The 18858-nt window shown below is 37.4% G+C and overlaps 1 protein-coding gene across 13 annotated transcripts in view; it reads right to left on the bottom strand.

The window, feature by feature from the left end:
* PLEKHA5 (pleckstrin homology domain containing A5) overlaps positions 1–18858 on the bottom strand; it is a 211389-nt gene that overhangs the window by 31352 nt on the left and 161179 nt on the right. For 6 of the 13 annotated variants that reach the window (XM_074357667.1, XM_074357652.1, XM_074357653.1 and 3 more), the window contains one exon: positions 3580–3660. The exons of 6 other annotated variants lie outside the window; for them this stretch is intronic. In XM_074357667.1, coding sequence (XP_074213768.1) covers positions 3580–3660 — 81 coding nt within the window. Of the gene's footprint in view, positions 1–3579; positions 3710–18858 lie in introns of those variants that run through there. One more of the 13 variants, XM_074357663.1, reaches the window with a different exon arrangement.

Below are 18858 nucleotides of genomic sequence, written 5' to 3'. Positions count from 1 at the left end.
ATATGAATTGTATCCTATGTCTCAGGGTCAAAAGAAAAAAAAAACCAAATATTTAAAAATGGAAATTTAGTAACTTGTAATAAATATTTAGGACAATGGTATACTATTTTTACTTAAAGAATTTATGAAGTCATTTTCATATCAGTTGGCATATTATAAAAAAGAAAGATGTGTATTGTTTAGTTATAATTTTTAGAGTGACTGATCCTTAAAGCCACAAAAATAATATTACACATATAAGTTGGATTTATTTTCTTGTACCTATATTTTTGATACCACTGAAAATTTATTTAAACCTTCCATCAAATTATTCAATAAAGATTATTAGATACCAACTAGTAAAAATCTTAAAATAATCAACCTTCCACTATACATTGCTTTTGCTTGTCAGAAGAAAGCCATAGGAAAATAAGATTATTCTTTAAATAATTAACTTTTAAGTATAGCCTATTTTCCATTGCTGATAATAATTACTGAGGCTTCTCTTAAGAAAAGATGAATATAATTTATTAAAAAAATTTCCATCTAAAATAGAAGTTCGCTGTTTTATCATCAATATGAAAATCCTACTAATAAGAAAAATGTAATTTCATGAATATTTTGATTAACTCAAGTTCTGCATAAAGTAATGTTTCATGATAATACTTTCTAAAATGATTTTTCAAAGTTATCTTTAGCAAAAAAGCTCTGAGTTTGAATACTTTTGTTTGAGGTACCTCAGCAACACTAGACAAGTGAAGGGGGCTATGTAGCAATTATAAGCTTCAATTTGAGAATGTACTATATAGACTTTACTGACTATATAAGGATATATGCTGTATTTTATTTAGAAAGTCAACTTTTTGAGGGGCTGAAAATAGTTCAGCGGTTTAATGCAGGAGGTCCTGGGTTCAATCCCCAGTACCTACACTAAAAAAATAAAATAAAATACAATTTAAAAATTAACCCTAATAATTTTTTTTAAAAAATAACTTTTTCATAGGACGATATCTTATAATCTTTTAAAAAAACTGTCTTGGCATTAAGTTAAAATCACTTTGCCAATTAAAATTCAACTTTCTATAGTATCCTTTTTAAGTATGTGAAATATATATATGTATAAATATTTTTTAAAGTATACAAATATATATACAAACCCCAAAAAAGGTTTTTGAGGAAATATTTGATAAAATTAGACATTATAATCCTATAAAAATTCAAAAATGCTTTTAGAGCTGTAGGTATTTGCTAATTAGTCTGTATCCTTTAAAATAATTATTTATCATGTGATTAATTTTGCTGATATTAATTATGTTATAAAAATCCTGGTACAAAATTGCACTTGTGAAAGGTGGTAGAATGATACACAGAGGAATTTTTCAACTTGATGCTCACTTAGCATTTGCTTTGATTTATGTCCTTTTTATTTGACTAATTTTAAGAAAATTACTGCCTCGGTAATTTCTCAGGTGTCCTCTTTCTTCTAGGAAAATACAAACATAGAGGTCCTCCTGAGAGAAAACCTGAATGGCTACGATTCAGAATAACAGGTCATAAAACATTACATTGCCACTTTATTTCCAGCTAAATTTTAGGAACCTAGTAATACAACATTGCAATGTGCTGTCAGAAAAGCAAACCATCCCAGGTGTACAAATAAGCTTCATAAAGATTTTCTTCGAATAATAACATGAAAAGGTGAAATCTGGAGAAAAAAATAAGATCTAATTTCAATTTACAGAAATTTAAAAACAAAGTTTTAGAAATGTGTCTGTCACTTTCATCCATCAATGATTGACTGATTATTGGCTGATTTAAAAAAAAAAAAAAAGGAACATCTCCTTAGAAAGCTCCCTAGATTTGACAGCACTGACTGTCAACATTGGTTACCTGGCTCTCATCTCATATCCAGGCATAGCTGTTGCTATGAGGCATTCAGATCTTCCTTTCCTGTACAATTTGTTTTTTCCCTTCGAGTAGTAATAGGAGGAAATGCATTTATTTAAATCTATTGCTCTTGCAGTATTCAAGGTCAGTGACGCTTATACGAAAGATCAGTCTCAGATACCGCCATTTTTTTTTTCAGGTATCTCCAATTTTTGAAAAACTCCAGTAAGAACTTTCAGTGCAACTGAGTGATTTCAATCCCCAGTGACTTCTGCATCATCAACCTTGACTACTGATCGATATAAAAAAGAAAAACCAAACCAAACCAAACAGAAAACCCTGGCTCTCATTCTTACTGGAAAAAGGCAAAATGTGAAAAATGAAAACACAATCCATTAGCACAAAAATGCATTTGATCTCACATCAATTAGCATTATATAAGATTATAGTCTGACAGCCTCAGGCACTGAAAAAGATAGCAATCAATTCCAGAACAAGGGCTAAGGTTCTCAGTGTGGCTTTTTGGAATGGAGTGTCAAGAAGGTTCCATAATCTGGTGACTGTAAGGGTGGTGAGACCCATTTCCTTTTGAAAAGTAAAGCTATTTAACTTTAAATATTTAATACTCTGTTTATCTCCTAACTGCAAATTAAAAACTATGCTCAATTAAATAACGGACTTTAAATGGTTTAAAAACTGTACTCAGACATGAGAGTCATCCTCCCACTGACTGTTTCACTCTCCAAGGTCCAGGGCCCGTGATGCAGACCCCAGGGCGCCGAAAGCAAACAGAGCCTTTAAAGCCAAGTGTGAGCTCAAGGTGCTTCTTTTTACCAGGTGCTTTTACGTATTTCAATCAAAATATATATTCATTTTTCATGTTAGTTAATTTTCTTCTTCAGCATGATTTTTAAATTGTTGTAACAGGTCAGAGGCCACATAATTTCAGGGTGTTGAAGTGGAAGAAGCTGATGTTGCAAAACACACAGCTAAGAACATTTAGACCATGAAATACAGACAAACTGGAGAGAAATGTACAAATGACTTCTTTTGCAGATCTGCAGATTACCGAGCTCCTAAGTTAAAGCCAGCCAACACATGGCATGTATTTTGAGTTGGGGAAAAGAATGGGGAAAACTATGACTGTCTTGATGACTACAGAAGAGTGCTAAGAATACAGGGAGAAGACACTGCCAGTATGGTAAGGAACGGCTACCTGTAGGTTTCCCCATACATACCACAGTACAGAAACAAAATTAAATAACTCCCATGCAAATATGATCTATTCTAAAACACGGGGTGGAGGGGGGAGGCTGTCCCTGAAAGGAAAAAAAAAACTTTTAAAGTTTCCCCTAAAAATCAGTTATAACGTGTTTAGAGTTAATCGAAATTAATGGCAGTCTAGCAAAATTTTTGCAAATGTACTGCAGACCTCCAAGTACGTATCAGTCAAATACTCTTCACAAAAACTGCAGGAAAATGGCACACTTAATATTCAACAGCAAAATGTTCAGCAAAGCCATGCGAAGAGCTGCAGCATCTTGAAAAGCATGGATGAATTGCGGTTTTCCAAAAAGACATAAACAAAAAAAAAAAAAAAAATGGAATAAGAAAAAGACTAATGTTATGAGCAAGTCTGAAGATAAACCAAAACTGTCACTGAGGGGTTTTGCAGATGATAAAGCAGTTATCATTCACTGTCCAAGACCTTACTTGCTGGTACAGTTGGGGTCTTAGCGCCGAGTTCTCAATCATTGTGTGAACCATGGTGATAATAGGTTCATTTTCTTTCATCTATTTCAAATCAGGAGGAGCATACAGCAAACATCAGTTTACAGCATGGCTAGATTTGAAAGACGACACTGTAAATATAGTCTCTACTTTAATATCTTCCTAATAGTGTAGTTCACATTTTATCCCAAGGTTGTACAGAATTTACTTACTTAAACCATTTCAAACAAATATTAAATACTGCAAAATACTTCCAAGGTTATAAAAAAGCTTATTACTCATTGCAATATAGGTTTTACTTTATAAACATAATCAATATAGTCAATTAATGAATATTCCTCCATATACCAGAATAGATGATAAAGCATCAAGGTTCAAAGGATAAATTAAAAGGTAACAACCTACAAACTTAAAAGGAGGAAAAAACGGCACAATTTAATCGATTACTTATTCAGTAAAAGCTTAAAATGATATTCAATTCTTAAGGGTGATCAGAAAAAAACTACTTCTCTACAAATATTAAAATTTTATAGTACATTAGTATATCTTGTCATTTAGACAATCACATTTTATTAAAATTAAACAAACATTTATATATGCTCTATTATGGAGTTTCTCACAATATAACACTATGTATGTATAATGATTTCAAGGACATGCAAACTAAAATTTATTTATCAAAGACTCAGTGAATCTCCCTAGCTCCTTAAAAGGCTGAAACCGTGTTTCACATTTCCAGCTATATTGCACTTTAATTACTGCCTCTAGAGAAATATTTGTTTTAGCAGGCTCTGGACTCAAGAGTCAAAGCATTCAAAAGACAATCATCATTACATAGACAGAGTAAAAAGGCCACTAAAGTTTGCACCACTTGTAAGCAGACAAGTCTGTAATTGTAATTTGTGACTATTAATTTATATACTTTCCATCCATCATATTATAGAAAATAAGTATTTCTATCATGGTTGACAAATGCTACTTTACTGATTTAGCTAAATCTGCAACAAAAGTTTACTACTTAAGATTAAATGTATAAGTAAAAAATAAATCTTGAAAACTGTATATCTAGGCAATCTTATTCCCAGCCTACTTATCAATGTTTCATGTTAATAATATCTGTTTTGGTTGTCAAGTTAGAAACCTCCTGTGACTGGTTTAATCTATTTTTTTTAAGTCTTATTCAAGTTAAATAATTTATTTAAAAATCTATGCCTCTATCCATTTTTTAAACTCAAACTTCTACACATCAGTTAAACTCAAACCTTTTTCCCTCCCAGTTATTCAATAAGGGACCAAAGCCTTTACAGGTGACACCTCACGCACACAGGAAACAACTGTGTTGCTATGTCGCACAGGATAAACTTTTACGGTGTTGGAAAGTAACTTATAAACAGACAACTATGGATGTAAATTTTTCTTTAGTAGAAAAACTTTTATTACAGAAATTTAAGACCTCTTTATATTTTAAAGTGTATGTTTTAAAGGAATGTTAGTTATTTTATCTTAATCAAATGGTGATTCTGGAAAACAGTGTAACTGTTTTTTGCTTTGGCTTAATCATTGGACTGAATTGACACTCCATCTAATACAAGTAACTTAAGCTTCTATTTTTACAATTATTTAATCTTGATTCTCAAAGCAATCTTATCTAAACTTCCTATTTTTCAATAGCATGCCATGAATATTGGGCAGAAGAGTACCTGAATCAGAGACTAAGTGGGTGGGAGGGTAGAGTGGTAGGGGGCTCAAAAGAAAATCAAGAGCACGGATGTTTAAGAAATAATGCAGATCGGATAGTATCCAAATGTAAAAGACGTACAAAGTCAAACTGAAACTGCACGTGGAGCCTTGGAAACCTGGCACCACAAATGGGCCACTGTCAGGAGGCTAGGTCTGTCGATACAGCGCGCCCTTAAATGGAGCTTCAACATGGTACAGATCAATGGCTAGGATTCATCCTCTAGGCCTGAAGAATTTACTTTTAAAATGTATTTTAAAAGGGAGAAGGCAGAAGGGTAATCAAGCCTGATTTATTTAGCAGAATACTTTGAGAGGGTAAATGTGCCTGTTACAGAGGGAAGACATGTTTGTGATTTAAAAAATGTCTCCATTTAATTTACCCGTCAAAGATCATTAAATATTAAGTCTTTGAGCAGGGCTCTTGCAAAAAGACACTGACTTAGGAACAGAAAAACTAAAAAAAAAACAACAAAAAACCACTAAAAGAAAAAATGACATTTAAAAACTTAGTTTTTAGAAACAAGTATAGTCGATTTACAGTATTACATTATTTTTAGGTGTGCAACATAGTGATTCAGCATTTTTACAGATTACAGCCCATTTAAAATTATAAAATATTGGCCATATCCCTTGTGCTATACAATATACCCTTGTAGCTTATTTACTTTATACACAATATTTTGTACCTCTTAACCTCCTAACTCTATATTGTCCCTCCCCAATTCTGTCTTCCCACAGGTATCCACTGGTTTATTCTCTGTATCTGTGAGTCTGTTTTGTTTTATCTATTCATTTGTTTTATATTTTAGATTTCACACAAAAGTGACAACGGAGAATTTGTCTTTCTCTGTCTGAAAAAAACAACATTTAAAGTATACAAACTGCAGAGTATCTCAGAGTTCACTTCTGGAATTGGCTGTTTTTCATTAGGAAAAATTGCAAATGTCTTACCAAATCCCAGAATATTAAAATTGGAAGGCATCTCTGGAAGCTGGCAATTTAGAACAGCAAAAGGATGACCAATGTTGGCAGCAATCATTGTGAATTGTGGGACTGTGGATCAGTATTTTTTTCGTTCTCTATACTTCTCTACATTTCCCAAATTTTCTCCACTAAGTAGTAGACATTGCTTTTCTAATTAAAAAAATGTTATTAAAGACTCAAGGATAAAAATATATAAACATGAAATAAACCAAATTAATGGAACAACTATATCCTCTGGCCTTGGTGACACAAAGAGGCTAAAAAAACATTTTAGCACATGTGTTCGTATCACATTCAAGGCTGTTGGAGTCCTTGAGGGCAGCGAGGCCCATATCTAGAAAACTGTTCTCACAGCCTTTATTCAGAAATTTACTGGAAGAAATGTAAAGTAGCTAAAAAAGGTAAGTTATCCCAATGCATCTGTAAATACCTATCATATAATTTCTTTTTTCCTTTTTATTACTGGCTACTTCAGAAATCAAAGTTTAATTCAGCCAGTGGTTCTTAACCCAGAATTACTTGAGGAGCTTGAAAAGAAGAGACATCTTGATTCCTAGATAATCAAAACGTGCAACTTGAAAATCTTTGATGCTGACAGTGTCATTAAAACATCTAAAGAGGTCTTTGGCAAAAGCAACTACAAGGTTCTTTCTCAAGGTGATCAAGTCAGTCAAATGTAAAACAGAGAATGTTCTTCAGCTCCTTGGGATCTTGTACTCAAGCTGGAGAGATGGGGTAAGTCTATCTACAGAAAGGCAGACACTGCAGGACCATTTTGGAATTCCCTTGGGCATCATACCCATCCGACGAAGGACTGTCAGGATGACGGGGTAGTGGGCTTGTAAGAAAGACCTGCGCAGGCAGTGGTCCTGTATGTGGCAGTGCTGCCCTTGCGTGCATCAGGGGACAGCTGAGGCCAGCTAAACACAATAAAAAGGTCCCTAGCAAACAGTCTCAATGATCTGATTGAACCTTCAGTCTTTCCTGACTCACTGACTTGGAAATACTAGATCTGCTTTCTTTCCAAATAGATCTGAGAAACAGGCTGGTGGTTTCTCTCACTAAATCACCTCTGAAATACCTGTATTTTTATACTTAGAAACTGACTCATTTCTGTAACTTACACTGAACAGCACATCCTATCTGGCTTTTGCTATGTACGCTTTATGTAATAGCTTTTGAATTAAAGCAGTAAAACATGACCTAAAAAAAAAATACATAGTGCTCTATGAGCAACTTAGAATTTCATGCTCATGTTCTTAAAAAAAAAAAAAAATCCAACAATTCTCTTCTGGCTTGAATACAAGAAGAGCCCTAGACAGCATTAAGATAGTGTGCTCACAGCTGACATGTCTTTTTTAAGGGATCAGAGCAAGAGAAAGACTAATTAGCACGCGGAGGATGTTTAATAATTTACTTGAAAATGAGTTAAATGCTTCGCTTCCTGCTTCAATTCCTTCTTTGAAGTAAAAGGTAATATAGGTTTAGGTCCCAGTTAATTGCTAAATTATAAAGCTACTATAAAAGCTCCCTTATTTTATAATAATAAAAATGAGAATGTATGAGTCAGGCATTATACTCTTTTTCGCAATTAACTTCAGCAACAAGTAAGAAGACGTAAGTGGAAATGTTTTGGAAAATGTTAAGTGAAAAACTTCGGTAATGCCAATATACTTCTGTTTACAACAAAAACATATTTTTACTTGAAATTTGTTAAGTCCGAAGGTTTACAAAAACTACCTAAAAAATCTGACACTTAACTCTAGCCTCTCTCTCAGTTTTGAGGTGTGTTGGGTTAATAACGAACATAAAGCATCCTTTGATGTTATTGCTGGAAATACCGTGATTGAAAAACCCATCACCAAAAAACTTACTCAACACAATTCTATGCAACTACGTCATCGTTGGTAGGATGTCGAGTGGAACTTCCCAACAGACACCTGTGGGCTGGGGAAGGGTTCGGGTGTGTGGAGATGCGACCATCTCAGCTGTCAGAAGGCCTAAACAAGCCCCCGGCAGCACTGCCTCTAGTTCCTGTCAAGGTGGCACAAACGCAGTCACTTTTCCACGTGTGCCACTCATGACCAAGGCTGGAAAGCACTAAGAGTGTTCGTTTCAAAAAAAAGTCCGGACAACTCCTCTTTCTTTGGGGTTCCTTGTCATTATGTATCTCAGTGGTTCTCAAACCTGACTGGGGGGAAAAGCGAATCACCTAGGGGGATTTTCAAACACGCAGGGTTGGCTGGGCTCTGGCAGCCCTGACTGGGGACTTGGGGGCAGAGGGCCTTGAGAACTGCGCTTTGCTTCTGTCTTCCTGAGGGTCCACTGGTAGTCCTGACAGAAAGTCAGGCTTGAGGGCCATGATCTTGTCTTGACACCACATTAAGTAACTGAGGACCAATTCAGCCATCACCAATAAGGTAATTTCTCAAGGTCCTGATGAGTTGGTACCAAATGTTGGTCAAGATATCTGTGCAACTATCAAAAGATGAAAACGAAAGTATGTTGCATGTAGATTAAAATGGTCTTGTCTTTGTATGAAGTACAGCATTGAGAGAAATCACCTCCTTAAAAAAAAGCAACTGAATCTCCGTATTAATATTAGTGGATTCAGCAGAATCATGGGGGTTTTGGAGGTATCAGTCAGGAATCCAACTGCCAGTTATTTTGGGGGGTGGGGTGGGGGAAGGTAATTAGGTTTACTTATTTATCTGTTCTTAGAGAAGGACTGGGGCTTGAACCCAGGACCTCGTGCATGCTAAGCATGCACTCTAACACTTGAGCTATACCCTCCCCTACCCAGTTGCTCTTTTTATTCTAGCAACTTCTAATACCCGTTTTAAAACCTCTATCCCTCAGAAATTAGACCTGTGAGGAACACAGAAGGTACAGGATACTGTAATCCATGAGATAGATGCTCCTGAGTAACTGTGAGGGGGAGGGGCAGGAAGGGGGAGGGGCAGGAAGGGGGAAGAGCCGAGCCAGGGGAGTCGCTCATATCATCCATCCTTAGGAAGATGAATTTCCTTATCTCCTTTGAAGTATAAGAAGTGGTTCAGTAGTGGCTTAATTGCTCTTTAAAAAGTCTATATAATAAATTGTCTAGAATAGCATCCGACAGGACCTTCTGTGATGGCGGAAATGGTCTCTGTCGGTACAGTCCAACATCGCAGCCATAAGGCCTCACCAGCCCTTAAAATGCGGCTAGTGTGACTGAGGAAATACATTTTATTTTATAAAAATGTAACTAATTTAAATAGCCACACGTGGCTAGTGGCTGTTATGCTAGATAGTCAGTCTACAAATTCCAGGCCAGTAAAGTAAGTATAACCTCCTGCGATTCAGACCTCATTCCCAGAAGGGAAGACGTTTGCTCACACTCTGTCTACTGAGTTTCCTTGAGTCTGAATCCTGCGATGACAGCTTTTTTTTTTTTTTAAAGCAAGCGGTCTGTATGATTTCTATCTACCCTACAGAGCTTTTGTCCTTCACTGATAACCAATGAGAAGACCCATTTCAGTGCTGTCATTTTCCATTTAAATGGAAAATGGACTTTTCCTGTGTTCTTAACGATGCCTTAGAAAAGCATCTGAAAGGTGGGAATCAGTCTTAACAATAGCCCAAAACCCTGATAGCCTAATCACTAAGGAATCCATCTCTCACGAGCGTCCTCCTATGTCTAGATCAATAAGCTCTTGAGAAGTGTGGCAAAAATAAAAGGCTAAAGAATTTGACATGCCTCGGGTGAAGCCGTGAGGAACGCAAGGGCCTTTATTAAACAGGTCGTTTGGATAATGACAATGTAAATGCCTTCCACTCTCATTCCAGGCACATCTCAAAGTCCAAGAACCTGAGACTGAAGGGTATGACTACCTATTGAGAGCACTCATTGTTTAACAGGACGCAGGAAAATCTGAAGTGACTTTCTAAATAGAAGAATGTAAATAAGTCTCCTTATAACTGATGGGGCAGAAGTATGGAGATCTATGACTTTTGAAATTTTAAGCAGTCGGAACAAACTGTCTATGCCATATACATTTTCTAAAGGTAAAACTTTAGAAAAATACTACTATTGTTATATAGTCAGACAAATCAATGGTACTTTAAAGATGTAGCTAGACTGTAATATTTCCTCTTTTTCTTCAAGGGAGAAAGACAGATTAACAAGAAAAAAAGGAAAAACAAATTGGGACACTAACATAGATGTTAAGTGTACCTGACATTCCCTTAAAACAAAAAAAGAAACAACATTTCTAAACTGACTGATGCGCTAAGCACTGGCTTCAGGAATACTGATAAAGTCTATTTACTGAGAAACATGAAATTAGCCCTAATCCAGCAGAACAAAAGGAGGATAATCTCCATACTCACAACCTTATTTAAATCGCTCAATGTTTAAAGCCACCATTTTGAAATAGACACCTGCAATATATTTTGAAGGAAACTTTGGAGGCCTAGGTTAATGTCTTTACAAATAACTTACTTACGTAATTTATTTACAGTGAGTTCATCCTTTTTTAATCTATGAGTCTTTTAAGAATATTTTTTAAAATTGAAATCCGTTTGGCTACAAGGTTATTTTATAGATCTGATTTTTACTTCAGTGGCTTCAATCTATTTTCCTTGAGTAATGACTCTTTTTTTAACCACTGTTCCCTGAGCTTCAGGTAATGTATTTCTATGGGATGCGACCATTTTTATTCCTGGCATCCACAAATATGGAAAGAATCCATTCTGTAAAGATGCTTTAATGTGGATATTATGTTTGAGATGGTCGTATTTTCCTCTTTTTCGCAAGCATTTTAACAATACCATTTTAAAGGAGCAAAACATTCCCAAAGTGAAAGTCTTACATCTCTGTTAGTGAAAAGGGGAAAAAAAAAAAATTCGTTCTGGCTATGGGTAAATCCACTCTAAAATATACTTAAGCTTTAAATCAAAATTAAAATGTCTTCTAGATACAGGATCTAGGTTTTATTAATAGCAATTCTCTTCTTCCTGAGTTAAAATTGGCACCGAGTAGAATTCCTACCATTAATTCAAAGATTTATCAGCTTATGTTTTAACTATATAATCACATCCTTAGGTTGATCCTAGAAATGTTTTTGGCACTTATGCTCAACTTTACTTCCTTCCTGGGCTTTGAAAATCATTTAAGAATTCTACTTTGTAAGCTCTAACATCCTGCCTTACATTGAGCTCCATAAATCTTTGCTGAATGAACTTTCTAGCGGTTAAAAACAAGACAAAACAAAAAAACCACACACACACACAAAACCAAAAAAAAAAAAAATTAAATAAGATAGAAGCAAACAAAAGCTACAATAATTGGGCTACAAAACTATTTGCTTTCATAAATACAATGTGGAACTGTATAAATATTAACACATTTCAGGAGGGGTGGGGAAATTTTGTTTTTATTGTTCTATCTTGTTGGGAAAATAAGCAGTATGTAACCAGGAGGCGACTTTCCTTAGGTAACAAAGGCCAGCAACCTGAGACAGAACGGTTCAAAGTATAGAACAACTCTATTTATTTGTTAAGGAAGTAAAAATAAATTAAAAAAAAAAAAAGAAAGCAAATTCATTAATGCAAGGTATTGTGAGAGCTTTGCGACTTTGGAGAGTCATTCAGCCTGACTGAACGGGGATAAAAGTCAGCGGCCGCCCACTGCAGAGGCCAGTATGAGGTGCATGTGGGCCACTGTATGTGACCAAGCTTTGAAAACCGTTAAGTGATACTTAGGCTATCAGGATGGACAGGTGGACAGAGGCACGGGGGTGCTTCTGCAGTATCTGAGGAGCAGCGAGTCGCTGGCTGGAGGAAAGGGTTCACGGGGGAGGAAGCGTTTCACATGTTGAGGTGGGTGGCGGTGGTGGAATGAGGGCTTGAATGATAAACCAAAACGAGACCTTCTTTTGTAGGGAACAGGGAGTTTGAAGTCTCCTGCGCTCGCTGAAAGATGATGAGGCAGACGCTGTAAGCACTGCCCTGACTGGTGACTAAATGGTAACGAGGCGCTTAGCAGGTACAAGGTGTGCTGGTGGTGGTCTCTGGGCTCCTGACTGAACCCCGTGCAGGTATCACGTATTCAGCTAAAGTAAGGTGCTCGGATAAGGCCACACATCCATGGGATTTCCCCGTTTTCAGTAAAGGTGCTTTTTAAAGTACTTTTAACTCCAGTTTCAAAGTATTTTTAGATTTAATCTGTGCTGGTGTCGGGCACGTGAAACATGAGGAGGATGCAGCACAGCTCCAGGAGGCGGGACGACTTAATTCTGCCACTTCTGTCGCTCTGTGGAGCCTCCCCCTCAGAGTGGCAGCAGAGCAGGCAGGGTGCCGAGGGCCAGCACACCCCGGGCCCTCCAGGCAGCCTCCTTTTTCCCTTTCCATCCACCAGGCTGGGAGAGGCTGTCCCAGCTGCAGGTGGAGACTTCCCTCTTCCCTCTTCTCTCCTCCCTTGGGGACTGGAACCACTTTAAGTTCCAGGTCTAAGCAAAACAGCTGAAGCAAAGGTCCTGATCCTTCTCAAAGATCAATGACATTAAAGGTGACCAGTATTTTGAACCATTTCCACTTTTAGTTTTTTGGTCAGGGAACTGAGGGATCAGATAACAACCTTGATCTGGGGCCTGTCAGGGATGTACTGAAGGCAGAACTTCCAAATAGAGATCTCCATGAGCAACCAGAAACACAGAACTGAAACTGCAGACGGAGGGGTTTGGGATGCCTTTTCAGCCCCTCCTTACATCCTATTAGTCCATCTTCTGTTTCAGCTCTTGCTGTGAGTATGGGAATCACTGGGTGCTCATGTCTGCGTGACCTCAATGTGCTGGAGAGTCAGTCTCAAAGGGGAACCCTTGGTCAGTGGACGACAGGAGCGAGCACAAATGTGGCCCCCTTCTGTTGTTTGGCTGTGTAGTTCTGCAGTGTTTTTATTCGTTTGTTTGCAAGTAGATGGGACCCTGGCTGCCTACGGCAGCTGATGATACATCCTACCTTCCTGGCTCACCCTCTGCTTCTGTACCTGGGAATCACTTCTTAACGTAAACTTTCTGCAAGCAAGCCCACATCCAGGAAGCCCACGTCACAGGCTCTGCTTTCTGGGAGAAACCCAGGGGCTAGAGATTTAGAGTAACAAAGAGAGAACGGGTACACTGAAGAGGAGGTGAAGGCTCAGATGAAAGAACACTAAGGAACAGGCAGCTTTCCCAGTTAGGGCTGAGATGGGTGAAAACAGCTTAGCAAAAAGGGACAGATCAATTACTGGCAAGAAACAGGAGAATTACGACCACAATGTATAAGCATCAGATATTGACACACATATATTCATCTTTCCACATTCCAAATTCTAACCTACCCACTGTCCATTTATTTATTATATTCTGCCATTATGATGCCATATCCTGCTTCATAATTTTCTTGGTGTCACCTCTCTCTCCCCACCACTTGTGATCAAATATGCAGAGGAAGGGAGACAGAAAAAGAAAAAAGGAAGAATGGGGTGTAAGGGAGAGAGAGACAGGATTGCTCTGAATAGCAAGGCCTGAGAAAGTACACTCTGTACTATGTAACTATTTGGGTTGCTAAGTGTTAAATAACATAATTTCAATTTTCCAGTTTCCTTAGTTTGCTTTTTTCCAAATGCCTATTCTATATCCCCCAGAAACATTACCTCCTGCAGCTCTCAGTCATCCCTAAAAATAGAAGCTCTAAGACCTCTTTAAATATTAGCGAAAATGGGATCTTGCTTAATAGCTCAATAGAATGAAGTTGCTGAATTGACAACAATGAAAGCTTTTCATTGTTCTTCCTTATATGGAAGCTGCCTTTCATGAACACAAAGAACAAAATGCAAAAAAGTATTCCTAGATTCTTACCCTGAATGGTTTCAGTGCCAATTACATACACCCGGTTAACTGTTCTTTTCTGCATGTCTCTTGGCATAAGTATGTTTACAAGTGGTCAGAGTTCCTGTCTGCACAGTCTTTACACTGTGGTTTTCCTGCAAGGCTTCAGAAAGCGTGCTGACAAAGAATGGCCACAGCAACCAACAACAGAAGATCAGACTTCTTCCAAAAGTCACTGGGAGTTTGAGCCCACAGTTCATCAAATATTAATATTTATATAAAAAGCATAAAAAGAATGACATTTTAAAACCTGAATGCTACTACAGAACTTTGGCAAATTAGAAACTTTAGCTTACTTTTCAAGATTTTTGAGGTTAGGATAATCAAAAATGACTTTTATCCTCCTTACAAGCATTTGATAACACTTAAAAGTGCTGATAAAAGACAGAAGGACTGAACTATTGACTCACAGACCTTAAACTTTTTCATGCACCACTGTACTATGGCAAACCGGTTTGTCAGTAGAAACTTCCAGCTTTTCTGTGAAAATTTGAGGTAAGGTCCTTTAGTCATCTGGTGTTAAAGAATATACTGTTTGATGCTCAATTCAGAAGTGACTTAAATATGTTCCAGTGGTGGGGAGACAGCTTCAGCTGGGTAGGGGCAAAGGAGTTTAATTAAATGATCATAGCAGAGTCATTCTTTTCACCAAGAACTCTGGTGCACACAGGGACTAGATGGTCCCCAGTGTAAGTGTGACTGAGGGACATCCCTTCAGACAGATGTTTCTGATGCAGTTAACTACAGTGACTCCCGAAGAGAGAGGGGGTAAAGGGAGAATGTCATAATTTTAAGGGCCATCTGTGAAAGCACATTCAATGTTACAATATAATTTCACGTTTAAAAGATGAAAAATTACCTGCTGCAATATCAGCAGCAGCAAAGCTCACATCGGTGGGAGTCAAATTCCATTTACTGTAGCAAGTTTCTCAAAGCTGGCTAGCTGAGTGTACAATCACTACGGTGAGGGGAGGGGGAGGAGGGGAGGGGGCAAAGGGGACTGGTGTGTGTGCATTTACCCACCAGGGGGCAGCATGCTCATGAAAAGCTTGTGACAGATCCTGCTGTCCATCCCTACCCACATATCTCCCAAGCATCTCATTTTCTGTTACCACTGCCTATGTGGAAAGCAGTCAGGAAAGTTTGAAGAAGAAGGAAAAGGGAACATCATCTAAATTCCCTCACAACTGCTTTTCAGTCAGTAATAGAAAAAGTTAGGAAGAAAAAGCAAGGGAGGAAGAAAGAAACAAATGGAGGGAGGAACTAAAACAGGGGCGAGGAAAACGGACGAAGGGATGGGGACACATTCTGATCTCCCCATTCCCGTGAACCCCTCTTCCAGGCTGATCACAGAACCTCCAGCTCCTGTTCCACCTCTTCGCCCACAGAGGGGTCTTGCCTTGTTTCTCCTCTGCTCCTGGTCTAGTTTCTACAACCCCAACCTCATTCCTTTGCTCAGCGTGGTCCTGGTCCGGGCTACAGGAGGGAACTCTTGTAAGGGACAAGACTGAGAAAATGTGGTCCCTACTCCCGTGTCAGATCTGCTGAAGATTTGATTACGAGTCGGCACTCTGAACACACACTTTCTGAGAGAGGTTTTCTTTAATGGACTTAGAGCGTATGATCCTGTCATTCCAGTTTTTAGGCATATTATTGGGCTAAAGACAGCTTTTTATGCCCTGATTTGGGACTCTAACGACTGGGGTGCTATTAAAAACAACAACCAGTAAGGGTACAGGAACCAATACAACCAGGACGCCCTCTCTGCATCTTACAGCTGACCTGCAGGTGGCTGACCACAGTAAGCTGCTATGGAAAACCATTACTCCAGTTTCCAACAGATGATTTACATCCGGCTCATGGAAACACGAGGAACTCCTAATTATCAAATACATGTTTAGCAGGGCCATTTAGTTCTAAAACTCATGTGTAATCTGCCCTGTTCTGAGGTAAAAAAGTAAATATATCTAGATATTCTCTTTTCCCTCACCATCAAAGAATGGCAACAGGACCCTCCATTCTGCAGGAGGAGATACCAAAGTAACTGCTGATAATAACCTTACTTCCAACCTCCTGGCAAGTACAAGGTCACTGCAAAATTGTACTTATGGCTCCCCCCCACCCCATATTCTGTCAGGTAGAGGAATAAACAAGAAGAAGGCCAGTGTTAAATCCATGCCATAGATGCAGTTCAGGATGAAATAGCCAAGTTTCACTTTAACTGTAACCAAAAGTTTCTCTAATAGTCAGTGAGAACTAAGCTGCATGAGAAGGACGTGAGTTACTGATACGTTGTTCATTTTCTAAATAAAACCTGGAAGAGTTACATAAAGTATCCAGTTAGGATTACTGCATGTTCACAGGTTATACTTTGGGGCTTTGTTATCTTAAAATTCACAAAAGATGACCAATAAACCCAGGCTCATCTTAATCAATGTAGACTCCGAACAGTCTCCTAACTGGGCTATAAAAGCATAAACAAACTGTAACAGTGTACTTCAAAGTAAAACAAAAAGCAGAGGAAAATTCTACCATGTAATTAGTGTATCTTTGTTACTTTTAAAAACACTTCGGTACATGACTAGTCCTCATAACAGTGATAATCAGAAATCAAATGATACTGCTCCAGCTATGGGCACCGGAAGTCAAGAGTTTGGGATTGACTGTATAATATGTAAATCTTCAGAATTTCAAGTAGGGCATTTTCATTTTTTAATTTGTTATAATATCAGAAACGAATTTACCTCCGAAGCAACTCAGAGACTACCCTTTGGGTTCTGTTCTTCATGAATAGTGATAGGGATTAAGAGACTTTAAATCAATTAAAATTTTCCTTTTGATGACTGTGCTATCTGACAAGGAGCAGGGGGAAGACTACATTTTGTTGCTGGCCTTAGGTTCTTCTGATGGTTTACCTGAGCAAGCAGGGTAGTGCTGAAAGATCATTAATTAGCACACGTTCCCTCGGTCTGCTATACAGTCTACAAAATGTGACCAGAGCCTTGACTCTGAGGTTTTAAAATTTACTTTCAAATTTGTAATTATGTACAACTGGTGAATAAATTTATAAACCCAGGCAACCAATAATGCCTATAAAAATATACTTTGTCATCTAAAATAGGTTACTGGCAGTAACAAGATTAAAAGCTGGAAATGTTTTGAGTGGAATGAAAAATTTGATTAAAATTCAAAATTACCAAGAATTCTTTCTATATATCTTAATAAACTTACTACTGACATAAAATATAGGACGGTCCAAAAGTACATATTTCATTTATATTAAGTGCAATTATTTGAAATCACAGAATTTTGATTTATTTAAAGAGAGATTTTCTTTAGGAAACCTTAAGGATATTACTACACATTTAGGCATATCTGAGTTTCTGGGCAAAGCCAGGTTTTCACACGTTGCCTAACTATTATCTAATAATGGCCCAATTTTTGCCATCAGAAATGGTCTTATTCTGATGCAAATCACATTGAAACAATCAAATTCCACCTACAATGCTTCTCATTATCACAAAAAAATTTTAAAATTGGTATAATGTAACTTTATTTCAGGATCTAATACAAGGAAAAGGTGAATTACTGGAAAAGCTCTGCTGACATGTTGAGAGACTAGAAAAGAGCAATAAAAAGTTGAGATTTGAGAAGGCACCTGCAGGACTGCTCGCAGGGTGGCCAGGGGAGCGCAGGATGGGAGGGAAACCTCAACCCGACCTGGGCCCCAGAGGCCAAGGCAGGTGAGCAGTCGCAGCACAGCACATGGATGGCAGTCGTTTCCACGTTATCTACTGTCCTCTCCTAAGAGCTGCTCAAGTGCTGTGTTCCCACAACTCCAGTGTTGATTTGTTGAGGCGAGTAGTAAATTACGGTAAACCACCAGGCTTATTTCCAGAGATTCTAGGTAATTTCAGATTCACATTTGTACAATTGTTTTTAAACCTAATTTCTGTAATATCCCCTTGTTTTTCAGAACCATCTCTAGCTTTACAGACAAAGGAGTTTTTAAGAATGTCATTTCCCATGTATCTTAGAAGCTTTCTGGTGGTGGGCAATTTTGAGGGAAGAACATTTATTTCACTATTTTGTTGGCAAACATGCCTTTATTAGACTGTACAATGCACACTGTAGTTAAATTTAATAGCACCAGTCTCTGGAGTGACGGTTGAAATTTGGATCCATGACATACTGATTTCTAAAAAATTTCAATAGGCAAAACCACGATGAAAACATTTTGTGGGAAAACAAATTATACATTAACAAAAGTGTATTTCTCTTAAAAATTAAAAGAAAAATGACTGAACACATTTTAAAGGGTTATCCTAATTCAAAATCCCTCTTTAAATATAGCTAATTTAAAACAGTACATTATTATTTTGTTTCAAACAGGGCAAACATAAATATGCAAATACTGTCTTCTAACATCTTCCACAGGAACCTCTATCACTTGATAAAATATTCAAGTTTGAACATTTTGAAATAAGCTAAAAAAAAGTTTTAGCTTAATTTATATGGAAAAAAAAGTATTCACTAGAAGAAATTTTAAGTTTAAGGGCATATCAAAAATTCTTGGCAAATTAAAATTAAATATTAATAGGGACTTTCATAAAAGCCAAAACTTAGG

This window comes from Camelus bactrianus, chromosome 34 (assembly GCF_048773025.1).
Source record: "Camelus bactrianus isolate YW-2024 breed Bactrian camel chromosome 34, ASM4877302v1, whole genome shotgun sequence".
In the NCBI taxonomy this organism is placed as follows: domain Eukaryota; kingdom Metazoa; phylum Chordata; class Mammalia; order Artiodactyla; family Camelidae; genus Camelus; species Camelus bactrianus.
This window is presented reverse-complemented; position numbering and strand designations above follow the sequence as displayed.